At 36.5% G+C, this 13708-nt stretch overlaps 1 protein-coding gene across 1 annotated transcript; it reads right to left on the bottom strand.

Moving 5' to 3' along the window:
* Positions 1–427: 427 nt before the first annotated feature.
* LOC137723293 (uncharacterized) lies at positions 428–1147 on the bottom strand. The gene has a single exon (XM_068462447.1). It carries the CDS (start codon positions 1145–1147, stop codon positions 428–430), a length of 720 nt encoding a protein of 239 aa, XP_068318548.1.
* Positions 1148–13708: the final 12561 nt, after the last annotated feature.

Raw genomic sequence — 13708 nt, forward strand, 5'->3', positions numbered from 1 at the left:
AATGCCACTTTTATTGAATTTGAAATGCTGTTTTTAAACTACAAGTTCAATACATCAAACATATATGATTCAGTCGAATCGGTACAGGTCATTCCCCCTTTTCCACAATGAAGTCTGAGACATCTAGATAGGTTATGTTCAACTGCTCTGATAAGTCGCACACTAGACCAAGTATATCGATTAGTTTAGCTTGGTCGAGAAAATTGGTCTCAACACCCTTTTCCTTAATGGAGGCTTGATATAGATCCACTAGATGTTTTAGGGTACGACAAATACGCACCCAGTGCCCATTGCAACCACACCTATGACAGGCTCATTCACACCTATGGTAAGCTCATTCAGAGTTTTTGGGAGCATTATTCATATGAGCTTTGCCTTTGTGGCGATTTACATTTTTAAAGCTCGGGCCTGAATTATGCCTTGGAACCTAGTTGTGAAACTGGACAACATCATTCTTGCTTTTCCCGTTCCACCGTCCTCGCCTGTGGCCACGTCCTCGTTTATGATTATTGCCACCATAGGGTGTGGCATTCACTTCGAGGGAAGCATGATTTACTTCTGGGAATGGTGCAGATCGAGTAGGTCGGGACTGATGATTTTTCATCAGGAGCTCATTGTTTTGTTCAGCTACCAGGAGCATAGATATCAGCTGGTTGTATTTAGTGAAACCTCGCTCTCTATACTGCTGCTGTAGGAGCACGTTTGAGGCATGAAAGATGTAGAAAGTATTTTTTAGCATATCTTTCTCAGTGATGGTTTCCCCACAGAGTTTCATTTGTGAGCTAATTTTGAACATCGCAGAATTGTACTCAGCCACTGACTTGAAATCCTGGATCCTTAGGTGAGTCCACTCAAAACGAGCTCTTGGAAGAATCATCGTTTTCTGGTGATTGTATCTCTTTCTCAATGCCTTCCAGAAAGCTAACGGATCTTCAACCATTAGGTACTTGCTCTTTAGTCCTTCATCAAGGTAGCGATGGATAAAGATCATGGCCTTCACCCGATCTTGAGAAGATGCAATGTTCTCCTCCTTGATTGTTTCTCCAAGATTCCCTGCCTCCAAATGGATCTTGGTATCCACTACCCAGGTAAGGTTCTTCCCAGTAATGTTCAGGGCAACAAAATCAAGCTTTGCCAAGTTCACCATTTTCTTTTCTGAAAGAAAACTGAGATGTGTAAAAACTTGCAATAATATGTATTCTGGAGGTATGTAGTGTTAGAACTTTTGGTTCTTACAAATATTTCATTTTGATATTCAGCCCAAAATGATAAGCACTCGAAACTTCTGGCTCAAGATTTACATGATCAATGAGGAGGGCAATTGTACCGCACCATTCTCATAACATATGATAGGAGATTATTCCGCACCACTCAAGTAGCAGGAAAATTTAAATACGCAGAGTACGGTGGGCGATTATACTGCACCACCTAAAATTGCAATAAAATTAAACAGTAGGTAAATTTAAATATGCAGGGTAGGATGAGCGATTATACAGCTCCACCTAAAATTTGCAGTAAAATTAGATCTGCAGTCCAAGATAGGCGATGATACCGCACCATCTTAGATTGTAGTAAGATTAAATTTGAAGTTCAAGATGGGTGATTGTACCACACCATCTTGGATTGCAGTAAAATTAACATAAATAAACACTAGGTTAGTAGTCAGGAGCTACACCAAACAAGAAATCAAAGATATAAGTAACTGTTAGGTTGAGAACTAGAAGCAGGCATGGTGCAAACGGTTCTTCGCGAGGGTATATCCAGCAAGTGAGGCAGATGAAGAATAAGAACAATAAAATCCTTAGAGGAAACTTTTTTTTTTCTTTCGGCGAAGAGAAATGAGAAATGGTTATAGAGTCGTGTTGATAAAGTGTTATAACTAGGCAAAAGTTAGAGAGATAACCTTTACTAGTGACTGGAGTGAAGCAAGTGTAAAATATCACACTGTAGCTATAACACAAGGGGATGACAAATAAAAGAGGGAGGGATAGATACTGATGCTTGTAAGCTTTTCTTCTTTTTAGTGTATTTTGATAGTACACGGAGCGCTCTATTTATATAGCAACTCCAAACAAAAGTAATAATTACACCTTGAAATTTACAGCACACACCTTTTGAAAATACAATCCTCATTCATTTCCCAAGTCCAAATTACTGTGTGGACATTAATCCACCAATAATTTCAACATTACTGTGTTGGCATTCATTAACCCACAAATATTTTCAACAATATTAATATAATTATTATAGATTAGTACGTAATAAATACATATAGAAAAGTATGTGGTTCCACTATAACATAGGTCTAGAATTTGAGTCTTTAACCCCTAATTAATGAAATTGAAACTTTTGAGAGCACAAATATGATATACACGATTCATTTAACAATTTCATTACCATATGAGTTAGCGACATACTTTTAAACTCGTTATGAAGACTTGTTGTAAGATGAAAGTTGGTCATTATAAGAAATTATTTTCTTGTAAATGGTACGCTACGAATTGTAAACAAGCTGAGAAGGACATTTTCTCTCTTGGTATACTACGGGCAGATTCATCGGCTCTAAGACACAAAAATATGCAAATGTCTATCTTTGGAAGTGGCTCCACAAAGTCAATAGGAAATAGGAGAAGAGGACCCAGCTCTCCCTCAATTTGCTTTCACACTTTAACTTCTGTTCGAGGGGAACCGGATCCCTTCTGAACCCAAAGGAATTGAGCCTACTGATCAAATGATCCGGGTTATTGAAATTTAATTCAACAGCTACAATTATTATAACTTTTAGAGAATCCCTCTGTTTGTAGCCGTTGAATCAAATTTCAATGGTCTGGATCATTTGATGAGTAGGCTCAATTCCTGTTCGAGGAAGGTGAGTTTTTTCTTATAACTTTTAGTTTAATTTTTGTTAAACATGAGATTATCCAAACACTTGGATTATCTAAGATCTAAATGGCCCCAACTTATTTGATCTTCTCGTTATTGCTTTTTAGGGTTTTGGAGTTGAGTTGTCCCTTCACTGGATTTGGATTGTGATGGATCCACTTGTCATCTTTACTTCTCATTCTCCCTACCCTGAATTTAAGGGTTTCTTAAATTATTAAACTAATTATTGCTCTTAATGCTCTAGACATTCATTAGTGCTTTGATTACATATTAGATGATGCATTTTTATTGTAATCAGCTCAACTAATTAATGAAGGAGTGCTTCGATTTCCATCGATCCAAATATTTGGTAGTTTCCACGTTTCAATGTTTCATAATTTTAGTAGAGGCCTACTATAAACCTGTATCGAGATTTAGAGTTTCACATCCAGTAATAAGTCAAAAAATAAAAAATAAAAAAATAAATTGAAGTCAAACATCACGTGGAGCCTCCAAGCAAGCGATTTCATGTTTCATTGTAAAAAATTGTGCTTTTCACGGATACGGTCTCGTTTAGAGTGGAAGTGGAATTTAGAACTTTTTTTTTTTTTTTTTTTTTTTTGAACAAACGATATTATCTACATTAAGGGAATAAAGGTAGACTTAACCTCACAATGGGCTAGCAATAATGTGGTTCAAATTCGCCTTTTGGCGAGAATCAAGACTGCAACCTCTCATTTACAAGTGAAGAGGAATACCACTAGGCTGTAACATTAAGTAAAGACGATTTGAGAACTTAAAGAAAAGGAATTTTAGGATGTAGGTTATTTAATGTTAGAAATACCTTGGGGATGTATTCAAAATTTGTTCTTTTTTTTCTCAAAGAAACCGTTTTAGCGCCTACCTTGCACTTTAGTATTATGGTATACAAATACTTTAATAGGAAAATATGTAGTGGGGTGTATTGTACAAAATGTATAATTTCAATCAAGAATAGCCCATTGTTGATTAAGCTTATCGGAAAAATTGGGCGAAGTGTGGAACAATTCACGTCGGAACAAGGGTGTTTTACACACCCCCTTTGCCTTCTTGCTGCACTTGTTATGTTTGGTGACTTTTCTTGCAGTTGGCTATGGTGGCTTTGGCTCTTGGTGGATTGATTCTGTGCAAGACTCTCAAATCTGGGCTTTGATTCGGGTGCATTTTTCTGTTTGATGCAATGTCTTTCTTTGTGGAGGTAACGGCGGTTGTGGCGGTGGTGACAGGTTTTTAGCTTCGGGATTTGAGGGTTTTACTATTTATTGTTTCTTTTGTAGCCTACGAGCCTAAATCAGTGTGGGCCTCTTTTTGTAGTTAGAGTTGTAGCTCTCCTTGTTTGGGCTTGTCCTCTATCTTATGTTTGCTTTGTTGTGTATGGCTTTGTGCTCTGCTTGGGTTTAGACCTTTCTAGCACAAATTATATCTTCCTTTCATTAATGAAGCTTCATTTTCAACCCAAAAAAAAAAGACAGTCCTAAACAAAAATGGAGTTGTTATTCATGCTACCCAATCATCATTCAGCAATCATTTTTATACATTTGTTTGGCGTTTTAGCTCAAATGGTCATGAGATTAACATAACTCCCCACTTTGGTCCCTAACATTTGAAATCGATAGAAATGGTCCTTGAGTTTGTCCACAGTTAATCATTTTCGTCTTACCGTAAAAAATCTTTATTAAATAAGGACCAAAATGACAAAAATACCTTTGTGACGACCCGTCCCAAATTATTATATATATGTTCTCCCCTAGTGTGTAAAGTGACAATATTACCCTTGTTGGCTTAGCGACGTGGATGTACATATGCAGTTCTACATTAATTTTCTTGCTATCGTAATTAAATTGTACACGATGTCACGAGCGCGTTGATGCGAGTTAGGGCCGAATCAGAGTCATAACAAGGAAGTTACGAATGTATAGAGTGTAAACAGACCAAAATAAGAAACCAATCATCATAATTCCTATTTCCTTGGTCACAATTAGGTATTTGGGCTATTATCTCATCTGGACCAATCAAAATCAGTCATTTCTCTCCTTCTCTCACGACAGCCCAATCAAGGTTTAACATTTTCTTCTTCTGCCCAATCAGGAGGACACACACAGACATATATAAACATACACACTCTCTCCCCTCTTCTCGAGCCTTCTCTTTCCTTCTTCTCTCTGCACATGACACCCACGTACACCATCATCATCAAACTTTCACGGATCAAGTCTTTGGAAACCACCATCATTCCCTTCTCAACCTCACGACCTCAGCCATACCTTTAACTCATCGAAAGAACAACAGGAATGTGAGAAACCAGAAGCTCTGGCGAGGAGTCAAGTTTGCTATGACGGGATCCCGGCGTGATTTTGAGATTTTAAGGCTTGGAAAGGTATTCACCCAACTTTCGTAACCCTTTGATGTAGTTTTGGAGTGAAGTTGACATTGGTATAGGCGAGTTTGGAAGGTTGCAGAGTTGGCCAAAAGTATCGAGGGAATTTCCCACCGTTTTTCATTAGATTTTGAACCTCTGTTAGGTACGAATGTGTTCTACTCTTTAGGACCTTCAAATCCATATAAATTTCATGGATTTTGGTTGAGAAATGACAAAGTTATAAGCTTTAGAAAATCTTCTAGAAACCAGTGAGTGTAGATGGCAGAGATTGGTGGAGTGACCAGAGAAGAAGGGGAATATTCTGTTAACTTGAACAGAATATTCTAATAGAGTCAGGTACCGTCAGTTACATTTAACGAAATATTCCATCAAACTGACAGAATATTCCTAACAGCGTTAGTCGCACGGACGGCACGTGCCTGCGCATGTGGCCATGCCTTGGCCGGCGCGTGAAGGCACTTCCGGTGTCTAAAATTTTTTCTAAAATTATGTGAGTGTTCATACTGTCGAGTAGATCACGTTGGTATATTTAAACACCCTATTTGAGCAACGTACGAGGAATTAATCCTAGACTTCGTTTATGTGCTATCGAATTAATATTAAAATAGTTGTATCGCATATAGGTGAAACGTACCCCGAGGACAAGCGTGGACAAGTGAGGCTAGGGGGATACGATCTTGCTACTTATCAGTGAGTGGGCATTTGTTTTCTATATATATATATATATATATATATATATATATATATGCCTTGTATGCCTAGGCGTTTTTTGGAAATCATAAAGCATATATATATATGCTTTATGATTTCCAAAAAACGTTTTTAAATGAATTTATGCCTTGTATGCCATGTCCATACCGTTTATTACCATATTGTTGCACTAATATGAATTGTGAATTATACTATTTGATGTTGCGGAGGCTCAGGTAAGTTAGCATGTGATTGGTCTTGTTGCATTGCATATTGCTATGCATTTATGCATTTGGAGCTTATTATGCTGCACCCTGGTGTTAGTGCTCCTGCTCGAGGCCAGGGCATAACTTTCACGTGATTGTTCGCCTCTTGCACCGCACGCTCACCTTGGATCCAAGTTTTGGTGCTAGTTTGTTGTACTAACCACAATAGGTGGTTCCGACTCGTAGGTGACCCGCAATCTATCACATAGCTTTCACGTGATCGTAGCACTTGAGCATACTTATTTACACCCAGCCTGTCGTACAGGTCACATTAGGTGACTCCGAATCGTGTGCAGACATATGTTGATGAGTTATAGGTCCAATCGTACAGGTCACGTTAGGTGACTTCGACTGGCATGCTAATTTATATCAACTTTTTGCCTAGCTTACATATTTTAGTGCTGAACGTTATGACATGGCATAATTCTGTTTTCACTGCTTTTGAACATTGTTTTTATATACGTACATATTAATATTTTTTGGAAACTATACGGGTTTTACGGAGAGGGGTTATTATGTTCATAAAGATAAATGTGTTTTTCTAAAGCTTTTTTTTTTTTGCCCACTCACCCTTCTGTTTTGCGCCCTTCCAGGTTCTAGGTAGCTATTCATCTTTGGTGGCTCACGAGGACTACACGGTGGTTCTGACGGTTCCATAAATAAAAGTAGTGATCTTCTCTCTGTTTGTACAAGTAGTACTTAGTTAGTTCGATTGCACCTTCATTTTACCTATGCATTGATATGCGTGTATCTTATATTTGATCACTTTCACACACTTACATAGTTAAATAAATTTAGTTTTGGTTTTTAATTATTCACATTTCTTTTATTAGTATCACTTCTGTTGTGCACTTGGCTACGTCACTCTCACGTGACGGCCAGCACGTCTCGACTCCGGTCAGGGTGTGTCAACCCTCAATTTAATAAACAATGAGCCAAAATGACTTGACAAAAATTGCGAGTATTTTTGCCAATTTTTCTTCATTTAACGAAGATTTTTCCCGTAATAACTAAAATGATTGACGAGGACAAACTCAGTGACTAGTTCTATCGATTTTAAATCTCAATGACAAAAAAGTGAAGAGCTATGACAATCTCATGATCATTTTAAGCTAAAGACCCTATATTTTTTCCTTTGTGTTACAAATTTATATTGTAAGGTGACATTTTGGGGTACAATCAACAACTCTGTATGTAAAATGGAGAATAAGTTGTCATTTAACTTTTTGAACTACCATACTTAATACTACGATTTAGTGGTATTTCTCTTTACTTGTAAGTGAGTGTAAAAAAGATCTTAGTTTGAATTTAACTGTTGACGGTATGCAAATAATAGGTACATTCAATTTGGTCGTTTGAATTATAAAAATCAGTCCTAAAACATAATATATATATATATATATATATATATATATATATTCATAACAATACAATTTTCGTATCAAGATAAAGTTTGGTCGTATGGAGTTTTGTTGCTCTACACAGCGTTTTTGGACTAATAGGTTTTAGTAACTCAACCTTGACTCAAATGTTGTAGTACTTTCTATTAACTGGAACAGTAATATTTCAATATAATACCAATTGAAACAACTCCCAGAGTACTTATGTTACTCTTATGATTTCATCACTGGCTGACTAATAAATTGGCCTAACAAATTTAGTTAAGCAACAACCAATATAAAATGTACATTTGTACAGTCGATGAGTTGCCACATGGCAATGTCCTATTACATCAATTTGAGATTGCTTGATCTGTTCAATTGCACTGTTCTAAAAATCCCCGCCTAACACCACTTAGGCCCCGCCTAGGTGATAGGCATCTGACCACCGCCCCGATTAATGCCTAGGCGTTTGAAAATTAAGAAAGGATGCCTAGACGTGCTAAGGCGCTCGCCTCGACACTCGCCTAGCTTGTCCAAACCTGCCTAGGCACCCGCCTACGTCGCGACTTACTTAAACAGAAAATAGGCAACTTTCATTTTTCATTTTATTTTTTTTTCAATAAATTGTAAGAAACTTGTTGCATACTTAAATGAACACACATTATATCATTGTTTCCCATGTTTTCATTATGTTCCAACACTTCATAATATAAATGTCATTCTATTTTGTAGTTTATGATGAAATTATACATATTTAAAGTATATGCAAACACTTATTCACACGAAATATAATAGATTTACTTAAATCCGCCTAGTTCGTTTAGACGCCCACCTAGGCCCTGCCTAGGAGCCTAGGAGTCAGGCCCCAACCCACCGCCTGACTAGCATCTAGCGTCTTTTAGAAACTTGTTCAATTGCGACCTTGTAATGCAATCGCATTTCTGGTCCAATTGCAGTTTTTGTTTTTGTATTCCTAATTTATATGTTAGGTAAGTTTGGTTGGGGGCGTAAAAAAGGAAAGAGAGGGATGGGGTTTCTCTCGCTGTTGGCATAGCGGGCCCCCAGCGGAAGGCCCACATGGCAAGCTATTAGTTTAGTGATAGAGCATACCCCTAATAATTGCGTCATTGTGTTTGAGCTGTGAGAGCTCCCAACTAATTATTTTGATGAAATTTAATGTTGTATCATAAAACTAGTTGAGAATATGAAAAAGTACCTCATCACGTTATAAGCAGATGCAATAATTGGTGAGCTTTTGATAAAGAATATTTCTTCACATTATCACACATTCGACATTCTCTTTTGATACAAACAACCTAACTTAAGGATTTCTCCTTCAAATCATGCCCATCAAAGTCTTTAATTATGAGATATGTAATTAAACTATGAGTTTGATTAAACAAAGAAGGAATCACAGGCACCAAACCCTAAGTGAGCCGTGAAGAATCAGCATTATGAGAAAACAATTCTTAAGATATAGTTGTTTGATTTCAAATTAATATTAAAATACTCGATCATAATTAAGAGTTTTGACAAAGATGATGACCAAAAAATTCAAAATGCTGTCAGCATTAACGGCATAAGAGAAGCTATCCAAACATAATAAAAAATTGGGTTTTGGATTATTTTATTGGAATTGAGAATTTTTCGAATTTTTGTGTTTGGAGCCAACGCACACAACAATCTAGACGACTCAATTAAATCATACGATTCTTATTAGTTCATTTCACTAAGCTACTTCACATAGAACCAAACCCTTAAACGGCTCATATATCTTTTTTAAACAATTCACATTTTTGAGTTTGTCAGCTCTAGATATAAAGATCCGGCGAGGATCACAACTCATGTTATTGCAACTTGACGAGGAAAAAGTCAGAATTTCGAGGTTAATTAACTGGAAGTCAAAAGATTACAACCCATCATAATCATGCCTATCCACGCATTATGCAGAAAGAGATTTGGATTATTAGTGATATAATAAAATGGAAATAAAGCACGTTTTGGCTCGTAGATAATTATTAAGGCAGTTGCGAGGGAATGCGGCAGCGATTTTGTTTGCAACTTGCATTTTTTTTAAGGGATGTGCTATTCACATTTTTTTTTTTTTTTTTTTTACATATTTTTTGTTAATTTATGTCTATTGATTTTTTTCAATTCATCCAATTCAACGATCGAAAATTAAAAAGATGTATAGGAAGTAAAAATAAGTGTGGATATCATACCTCTCTCTCTCTTTTTTTTTTCCAAGCTTTTTTTCCATTTGATATTATTTCTTTGCAACAATGTCAAAATCCCAATGGGTCAATTGAATTTTGTACATAAAATAGAAAAAATAATAAAATCTTCAATGACCAATTCTTCGATTCATCCAACACTATGCATAGAACTCTAAAAACAATCACATAAGACTCGTTGTACAACAGTAGGCCTCACACCTAACTACTTGTTGTTATTATTATTATTATTATTTTCACAAATGATAATATTTATACAAAGGGTCTGGAAGAGTGGACTAAACCTTATAATGAGTCTGCCATAATAATGTGGTTCAACTTCATCTTTGTCAAGAATCGAACCTAAAATCTCTCACTTATAAATGAAGAAAAATATTATTAGACCGTAGTATTAAGTAACTATAACTATTTGTTATTAAGCATAGCAGAATGCGCCTCAGCTAAGATTAAAATCAATATCGAGAATGGTCTATTTTTGGGGTTGGCATTAGCTAGGTCAAAATTTGGAAAAGAGAGAGGGGCTAAGATTTGGTACATTTGAAAACTAATAAAAAAATACTACTTATATGATTTGTACCGTATTTATTGATCATATTATTGGCCCCTATTTTATGTACTTACATGTATAAGACCCATCCATATTATAAAAGTAATCAGTAATTTAACCGGCAAACGTGGTCAAAATTGCAACACTCGTGTACGATGGAAGAACTTCATGGAACCATATTTTTTTTTTTGTCGAAAAAAAAAAAAGAAAAAAGAAAAAAAAAAGAATAAGAGCGTCAAGTAAATTGTTGACTTTGTAAATTCGTAGGAATCAAGTAAATTGCCCACGGCCTTTTATCTTTTAGGCCAATCCTCGTTGGGTTGGTTTCTGGTGGACTTTTGATTTAAGGAGTATGATCCCCTCTTCTCCTATTTTCATTCATTTTCCTTCTTTCATCTTACATTTTATTTTTTGTCTTATTGTCTTTATAAAAAAAAAATTATAAAATGTTGTGTGACTTAATTATAACCGTTCAAGTACGAAAGAAAGAAATGAGAAAGAGATTAGAAAAGAAAATAATCATCAATCCATTTCATGGATCAGATCATGCATGACCTAAATGTGCCGGCTAAACACTAATTAATTACGAAATGACGTTGAAAGTTTTTGTTGAGTTAAATAAGAATAAGAGTGTATACACATAACCTCCATTCTCAGTGTGAACAAATAAATCAATATCAAATTTAAGCCATTCAAAGAGCTAATTAAAAAGGTATAGAATAGGTATTAACTTTGATAAAATATTGAATGTTGCTCGTGCCGCGCCTCGGGGAATAGCAGCCGTTGGAGTACGTAGGAAAAGTCTTTCTTTGCTTCATCGATCCTCATAGGACCTACAAGACTAAAACAAACTAGTAGTGGAAACAATAGCTGTAATTCCAAACAATGCATGACCATTATAACCTACCTACATTAGTGATCACAAGCTTCTATTAAGGGTTAAATATATTACAAAGTGAACCATATGAAACAGGTGTCAAAATGTGTCTGTGTGTCTCCAGATCCCTAACCTTACACTACTACGTTTAATATTTAGCACGACGAACAGAAATTGGTCGCGCAAAGCTTAATAGCGTCACAAAACATATGTGTGATGAAAACTTCGTCGTGCAGAATCTATCACGCAAAGATTGTGAAGAAAGATTTTGTGCAATGAACAAAAGAGTTGGTCGTGGAAAATAAGGCGTGATGGTTCCTCATTTGTCGCACCAAATTTTTAGGAACGAATATGTTCATCGCACAAAATGCCAGGATACAAACTTGGGACGACTAATATTTGTCTTTAAAAACTCTGTGTGATGACATGTTGTTCTTGTGCAACAAAAGTGAGTTATTGCAAAAAAGTATGCATGATGAAGCTATTCGTCGAGCAAAAAAAAAAAAATTATATTTTTTGTATTGGTTTTAATTTTGTAATAAAATAATAAAATAAAATTGAAATAAAAAAAATATAATGAAGAGAAAAATAATTTATTTAAAATAGAAATAAAATGTATGTAAAAGGAATAAATTTTAAAAGTAAGGGACTAAACAACTAAGAAAAAAAAGGTGGAATAATCTACGGGGTCGTCGTTCGCGCATGGTTGGAAAGATTGGGGCAAGAAGGGATCGAGCTTGAGGACAGGCTCAGAGGTTGAAGGGGCAAAGTTCTGGGCATGCTCGGGGTTGGAGGGGCTCGATCATCGACGGGGGATGAATGCCGGACTGACTGAGTCCAAGGGTCAGCCACCTCTACTGTCAAAGCTGTCACGTCGCCCTTCGACTTTGAGATGAAGAGGCTCTAGGTTCCCTCCGCCAGGCATTTCCCATCCCCTTACAATACATCATCAACCTCCACCTAAGAGTCTGATCCAAGGTGTCTATAAGGGCCTGAAACCCCACATCCTCGGGGGGATCCGCAGACTCGAGCGGAGTCTCGGGAGGAAACTAGGAGGCGGACTCCTGAAGAACCAATTGCCTCTTCTCCATCATTGTTGCTTATGTAATATAACATGAAGTATTAATAATAACATTCAAATAATGACCATGATACTTGAATGCGTAAGATAGTAATTGCAATTGAAGAATACTTATATGAAGGGACTTGGCCAACTCATTCCGAGTTGAACATAAACGTCTGCAAAGACATTAATCTCTGGGAATTTTGAACCCCACTGAATAAAGAAAGATAAGAAGAATGTTAGTACGAAAAAAAATTAATATTACTGACATATTAAAAATTGAACATGAAAAGCTTTATTATTACCTACCGCCGCATCTCCATCCTATATGAGAAGGGTTTCGAACCCAAATGGTGGAGAAGAGTCTTCTTCTCCCGATTGATCTTGTTGGTTTTCACATTCTTTTGTTAAACAAAAAATAAATGTATAATGAAATATAAAAAAGCAACAAACATTAGTAAGAAACGTATAATACTTTTAGACTTAATATAAAAAAACGTACCGTATAGTCAGGCTCCTAAAAATGATTGCAGAGCTACACCCAATTTTCTTCCTGGTCCTCAAACTCCTTCGGGCAACCATCCTCAAGAGCGACATGCAGATCATCAAATGTTTGAAAATATTGGTGCAAGTCACTCTTCCATTACTTGTATCATTCAGTGAAGAGCCTGTTGACGTGTCATCGAAATTGTAGTTCGTCTACAATGTAACAAATTAATTACATACATTAAGTAATATAAATATATTAAATTTAAAGGAAAAGGAATAAAAAGGCATGATACTTATTGACAAATAAGCGCGCATCTTCGTCCTCACCTCATCTGGCATTGCCTTCCAGGACATCCAGCGCATAGGGCAATAGGTCCGAACAACGCGACCAATATCGTGGGCCAATGCGCTATGCTGCTCCGGCGTTGGTGCAACCTGACGCTAATCGTTGTATTTGATCGTGATATGTCTGTTGGTCACTCGGGTGACCTTTGTCGTCTTCAACTAGTGACTTGGCCCCCGAGTATTTTTCTTTGCTTAAAAAAAAAAGTCAAATAAACACTATAACTTATGCCAAAATTTCAGCAAAATCTCCCCTAAAGTTACAACAATACCCAAACCCTGGACATTGTAATGAATAATATATGATATCCAACGATAATCATAACAGGTGAATAAGTCACATTTGGACCTAACGCACAGTTGCAGTATGTAAAAATTTTGATTGCACTTAATATATGAATAACTAAATTCACAAGGCAATAAGGGAGTTATTTAACTTTACCTTGTTGTGACCCTGAGGCATCAGTAGTGGATGCCGATGTCGTGTTGGGCATGCGGGGGTGGCGGTGACCACGCCTAACGCTAACAGGTAGTGCC

Source organism: Pyrus communis, chromosome 17, assembly GCF_963583255.1.
Source record: "Pyrus communis chromosome 17, drPyrComm1.1, whole genome shotgun sequence".
Lineage (NCBI taxonomy): Eukaryota > Viridiplantae > Streptophyta > Magnoliopsida > Rosales > Rosaceae > Pyrus > Pyrus communis.